Source organism: Microtus ochrogaster, linkage group LG1 (genome assembly GCF_000317375.1).
Source record: "Microtus ochrogaster isolate Prairie Vole_2 linkage group LG1, MicOch1.0, whole genome shotgun sequence".
NCBI classification, from domain to species: domain Eukaryota; kingdom Metazoa; phylum Chordata; class Mammalia; order Rodentia; family Cricetidae; genus Microtus; species Microtus ochrogaster.
In genome coordinates, this window is record NC_022027.1 from 45,018,063 (window position 1) to 45,024,751 (window position 6,689).

The 6,689-nt window shown below is 43.4% G+C and overlaps 1 protein-coding gene across 1 annotated transcript in view; it reads left to right on the forward strand.

Moving 5' to 3' along the window:
- Positions 1–1,357, forward strand: part of Odaph (odontogenesis associated phosphoprotein) — a 5,649-nt gene extending 4,292 nt beyond the window's left edge. The window contains exon 2 of the mRNA XM_013350857.2: positions 980–1,357. Coding sequence (XP_013206311.1) covers positions 980–1,317 — 338 coding nt within the window. The 3' untranslated portion in view covers positions 1,318–1,357. The remainder of the gene's footprint in view (positions 1–979) is intronic.
- Positions 1,358–6,689: the final 5,332 nt, after the last annotated feature.

A 6,689-nucleotide genomic window follows, 5' to 3' on the forward strand; every position in this document is an offset into this window, starting at 1 on the left:
CCCCGCCTGCCTCTGCTTCCCAAGTGCTAGTATTAAAGGCATGCACCAACACTGTCAGACTTTTCTTTTTAGTTTTTTTTTTCTTTTTCGAGACAAGGTTTCTCTATAGCTTTGGAGCCTGTCCTGGAACTAGCTCTTGTAGACCAGACTGGCCTTGAACTCACAGAGATCCTTCTGCCTCTGCCTCTGCCTCTGCCTCCTCAGTGCTGGGATTAAAAGTGTGCGCCACCACCACCTGGCTCCAGTTTATTTTCTTAATAGTAAATAAATTCTTTTTTTTTTATTTCAGTGAATTTTCCTTATTTTGTTGTAAGTCATATACAAAAAATAATACCTTCAAATCTTAAAAGTACAACCTTACCACATTTTAAACCGGTATACATGTTATGTGTGTGTATGTTACATATATCCAAATCTACTTAATAACCACCAAGATCAAGGTGTAGAACATGGCCTAAGGAGTTTCTTGGTTAATTACTCCATGAAAGAACATGTGTGCTTACCCTCAGCTGGCCTGATTGGTTTTCTAACCATAGCTTCATCTTGCTTACTCTTGAACTTCCTATAAATGGACTCTTACGATGTACATAGTGTTCTGTCCAGTTTCCTTTGTTCAACATAACATGGACTCTCGGTTTCTAGGTATTGGCTGGTCTTCCTCTGCGATCACAGAGAGTGTTGCATTGTATGAACACACACGGTTTATTCAGCTCTTCTCCTATTGATGGGCGTTTGGGTTTTCTAGACTGCTATGGACATGTTTGAACTAGTATTTTTGGGTAAATATGCATTTATTTCTTTTGGGCCAGTTCCCCAGATGGAAACATGGATCACTAGGTGTGTCCACGCTTCGTTCCCTTGGACCACTGCCATTCAGTTAGTCACGCTTTCAAATGTCTCCGTGTTGCACTTCACCTCTCTTTCCCACCCTCACGTCTGCTGCCAGGCCCATTTCTGACCTACATTTTCATTTCCACAGGACAAGATGTAGTGACCCCTCCTGGTGGCTCGCCAAACAACGGGAACCCTACAGACTGTCAAATCTTCACACTCACCCCTCCGCCCACAACAGGGAGGCCTACAGTAACAAGGGCCCAACTCAACCCAAGGATGCCCCTGTGGACTTGGACTTATTTCCTGCAAAGGCCTGGCTTCTACCTGAGGCTTCCTAACAGACCTTTTCTCCTTCCAAACTACAACTACGGCTTCCAGTTAAATCGTTTCTACCTGCCACAAGGTAGGCTGATTACTGGGAGGTACCTTGGAGGAGGACGGTTCCAGAGCAGAAGTTCATCTGAGGAAAGCACGGAGAAATGAGAAGCCCAAACACACAGAAGCAAAAGAATCGACGCCTCTGAAAAAGACGATGAAACTGTTTCTCTCTCCAGTCTAAAATCCCCGCATTACAAGACTAAGAATCCTCAGTGCCATTGACTAGACATTTGTCCACAATGAAGAGATTGGATTACACATTTTGTTTACAAAATCTGGTAGTAACTGGGTATTCTTATCCCATGGGATATTAGCACAAATAAAACCTTTAAATGGGCTGTTCCAATCACTTCTATCTATACTTAGACACCAGCAGTATTCATTAACCCCCTCTTCCATATTAGAGTGGAGGACATTTTAAAGAGACCATGATGAGCCACATGTAGAAATTAATGACACTCTTTCATACTCGCTGGGAAACAGAGAATAGGTGGATCCACAAAGTGAACTTTAAAAGAAATTATGAAGTTTAAAGCAAAAGGCCTTCCAGAGAATGTGACTCTAGGTCACACTTTAATTGTACACTGAACCATCAAACTCGAATCATTTGCACAAAACCATCCTAACTTTAACATTAACTAGTGTACTAACTTGATAAACACTTCACTGTTTCTCCTATAATCATCGCATAGACAAATGAAACATCACACAGGTAAAATGAAATACTTCCCTTCAAACTCAACATGGTTCCAATCAAACACTTAGTTTTACAATACCCGGATGTTAGTTAACACCAACTCAGCTGAGGGGACCGTGCGCTCTCAGGTGAATGACAAACTCACCTCTGTGTGCCTGATCTCTAGAAAGCCCCACCTCTTGCCTGTGTCACGGGAACCTGGGTTCTGTGCATGTGGCCAGTGGTGTCCCCGTGTTCTCAAGAACTGTGTGCGAATGATGCTGTCGCTGCTGCTGCAAGGGGAAACAAAGCATACTACCACAAACACATGAACTCTGGAAATGGACATCCAGGACAAGGACAGGACCGTCACGCCAGCCGCTTCCTCCGTGTCACATGATGAAAGGGGAAACGGAGTGTAAGAGCGGATGTTTCCTCCAAACTTCTAGGCTTAAACCAATTTGAGTCCTCAAGAAACTCTATTTTGAAATAAACTTTACATGTTTTCTCTGTGTGGGGAAGAGGAAAACCAACCAGAAAAGACCACGCTTGGGCAAATGTAAAGAAAGATGAAGATTTGATTTCCATTCCATGTCTCTTCCTGGCCCTTCATGGCCACTATGTGCTTGGCACACTCCCAGCACCCCACTGGCTTAAACCAACCTGGGTTTAGATTGGAGCTTTCTTTCTCCACACATTAGAACTTTTGCAATTAAAACAGTCAACAGTCCTGGGCCTGAGAGATGGCCCAGCAGGTAATGGTACTTGCTAAAGAAGCCTGGCAGCTTAAGTTTGATAACACAGAGCTCACAGGAGGCTGAGGAGGGAACTGGCTGCACTAAGTTGTCTTCAGACCTCTGTGCTGATGCTGTAGCACAGCAACACACGCACTTCCCACACATACAACAGTAACCAATACGAGTTTACAATTGGGCAGTTCTGAAACCTAGTTTCTTTGTTTATTTTTTTATTTATTTATTATGTATACAATGTTCTGCCTGTATGTGTCCCTGCAGACAGAAGTTGGCACCAGATCTTATTACAGGTGGTTTTGAGCCATATGGTTGCTGGGAATTGAACTCAGGACCTCTGGAAGAGCAGTCAATGCTCTTAACCACTGAGCCATCTCTCCAGCCCCCTGAAATCTAGTTTCTTACAAGGCCACATCAGGTGGTATGTAAGTCTCCAGTTACACAGCAATGATGGGTGACAGCTACAACGTGTCAACCATTGGGTCTGTTGCTGAAAGAGGGTTAATAGTGTAGAGTTTGACAGAAAGTTCTGCAGCTAACTTGAGATAAAGCACCATCCACTCCCTGTGCATGTGTGGTAGGCAGCACACACAATAAAAACATAAGTTTTTGTGACCTAAACATGTTTTCATCATTCCTTCAGTTTCATAAACTTTGCTTTTAAAACATGGTGGCTCCTGGCTAGTTTGTGGGGACAGTCTTCAGCCATCAACACCTCGTGGTGAACTAGTTTCTCCAGTGTGTTCCTTTCACATGTAGCGGTTTCGAAGTAAAGGGATCTCTCAGAGGGAGAATGGTCATTCTTTAATGCATCTTTGGCTTTGAGGCAAGAATGAACCAGGAAAGTCTATAAACTTCTAATCCATACAGATAAGCTCAATTTAACCCTAAAACAAACTCAAATTGAAGGACATTTTTAGAACCAGCATCTTCAAAAGTGTTGGCGCCATGAAGAGTGAAGGTTGAAGATGAAAGTGTCGCGTCACTGGGCGCTACAGGTATGTAGCGTTGAGTGACCATGCACACACTACAGGTACGCAGTGTCCCATTCCTGGTAGATCCCGGAGTGGGAAAGAAAGGGAGGGGTGGTCATAAAGGACTCAGATACCTGGAAAATTTAGAATATGAACAATGCATTTGGTAATAGTGTTATGTCAGAGTTACATTTCTGAATTTGCTAATTCTGTAAGAGAGTATCGTGTTCTTAGTAAGGAGACCCTGGGGCATTTGATGGAGAGTGGGAATGTAATTTCAAGAGTTCAATCTCAGATCATCCAAGGGGAAAATGTGCTTGATAAATGAGCAGTAGATAGGTAGATAGATAGATAGATAGATAGATAGATAGATAGATAGATAGATAGATAGATAGATAACAAAATGTTTTTACAATTGGTATACCTGAAAATAAATGGCATATAGAAATTCTTGCTAACTTTCTATAGTATGACATCATTTCAAAATGATAATTTAAAAAGCATTCTTAAAAATAATACAGACCTGGGCAGTAGTGGCACAGGTCTTTAATCCCGACACTAGGGAGGCAGAGACAGGCAGATCTCTGTGAGTTCGAGGCTAGCCTGGTCTACAGAGTGAGTTCCCAGACAGGCACCAAAGCTACACAGAGAAACCCTGTCTCGAAAAACTAAAATAACAACAACAACACAGAGAGCTGGGCAGTGATGGTGCACATTTTTAACCCCAGCACTCGGGAGGCAGAAGCAGGCGGATCTCTGTGAGTTTGAGTCCAGACTGGTCTACAAAACAAGTTCCAGCACAGTCAGAGCTGATACACAGAGGAACCATGTCTTGATAAAACAAAAATCAAACAAGCGAACAAACAAACAAAACTGGAGAGGCTGGGTAGATGGCTCTGCAGTTATGCATATTTACCAAGGACTTGAATCTGGTTCCTAGCACCCTGCCCAGGCTGCTCACAACCACCCGTAACTCCAGTTCCAGAGTATTTGATGTCCATTTCAGAACCCAAAGGCTGCAGCATTCACATGTGTGTGCATGCATACACACACACACACACACACACACACACAAATTGAAAATAAATCTTTTCTAAAAACACAGAAGTCAATCTTATATTTATGCACGCCTTAAAGAGAAGTTAAAAATATAACCCTACAATACAGGAAAGCTGGCTCTGCTTCTAAAGGCAATGTTTAGGCTCTAAGTTTTTAAATGTGTGTGTGTGTGTGTGTGTGTGTGTGTGTGTGTGTGTGTGTGTGTGTGTAGAGAAGGTTTAAATTACAATGGTGTTGTTGTGGTTTGTTTTGGATGAGACAAGGTCTCACTGTGTAGCCTTGGCTGCTCTCACAGAGGACTAGGGTTCAATTCCCAGCACCCACATGGTGACTGATAACGGTCTTTAGCCAGCCCCAGGTGATCTGATCCCCTCTTCAGGCTTCTGTGGACACCAGGCATGAATGCAGTACACATACTTATATGCAGGCAAAACACCCATATGCAAAATTAAAAAATAGATAAATAGTCTTTAAAACTCTGAGTCCAATCCTCTTTGTAAAAGCCCTCTGCAGGACCAGGTAAAGACGTAAGTCTGTGGGTGAGGAGTTTGGCTCAGTAGCAGAGTACCCCTAGGAATCAGGACCCCCAAGCGGTGGTGCACAAAAGATAGGGGTTTATTAGATGTTCTGCATAAAATCAACTGTTTAACTTTGGAAACATCTTTCACAATTTCCTTCATTGCTCTGCAGAAGTCTGGTCTAAGCCTGGTTTAAAGCCCCTTGGTCTCCACACCGCCACCACTGCCTCCTTTCCCATCTCCCTGATTCAGTTTCCTTGAGTGATTTTTTTTTTTTATTTTGAGACATGGGCTAAGGACTTACATTTTTAGACATAAAAAAGATGCGAGTTTCCTGTAAAAAATTCTGCTGTGCATTTTTAAAATTGAGAATCCAGTGGAGTGATGGCAGCTGGGTTTGCTAACTGCCATCAGGGTTGGGTCTACATTATGCAAATGAACAGAATCGAGGGAGAAAGCCGAGATCAGGGTGGATTCTCTTTCCACTTGCCATTCACTCTGAGGACTGACTTACATTCTACTACTACCTGGCACGTCACACTTGAAAACCCTGTTTCCAGTCAGTCCTGAAGATGTTTAAAGCCTTGAAAGACTGGAACTCTCAAAGTGGCCTGCTCGGCGTTCCTGTCCCTCTGTCTTTCACCCATGTCCCCAGTTTCGTTTTGGGAAGCAAATCTGCTCCCATGATTCTGTCAATTCCTTGTCTTGTACTCAGAGCTCTTGATGACATCTATATAGCCATCTTTCTTTTGGGCCACCAACCAGCTCCCAAATCATGACATGGAGACTTCTTGTCAGTTATGAATGCTCAGCCTAGCTTAGGCTCATTTCTTGCTAGCTCTTATAACTTATTTTAGCCTGTTTCTCCCCAGCTATGTTTTGCCTTTCTTTCATTCTGGATGTCCTGCTCCGTGTCTCGCTGGCTGGTGGCTGCCTGGTCCTGGGTGTCTCTCCTCTTTCTCCCTCGTTCTCTCTCTCGCTCTTGAGCCTAGATTCCTATTCCTACTTATTGTCTCTGCCTGGCAACCCTGCCTATCCACCCACTGTCTACCTACTGGCCATCCAGCTTTCTATTAGACCAGTCAGTACCTTAGGCGGGCAAAGTAACACATCTTTACATTATTAAACAAACACAGCATAAACAAATGTAACACACCTTCACATTATTGAACAAACGCAGCATAAACAAATGTAACACACCTTCACGTTATTGAACAAACGCAGCATAAACAAATGTAACACATTTATTGTTAAAGTAGTAAGTCCCCAACACATCCACTGTTCTTTATCATGTCCACTTTCCCAACCAGCCACATCTCTGCCTTGCTGACCTAGGAGTCCCCAGCCACCTAATGGTACCCAGGGAGCCCCGATAATCACAGAGGCTGTGAGGAGATCATGACCACCCAGTCTTCTGTGTCCCCAGTGTGTTTCAGAAACTCCTGGAGCCTGGATAAGCAGTATACTCCCAATGCTTGCTGGGGAGCACCAATGCTCG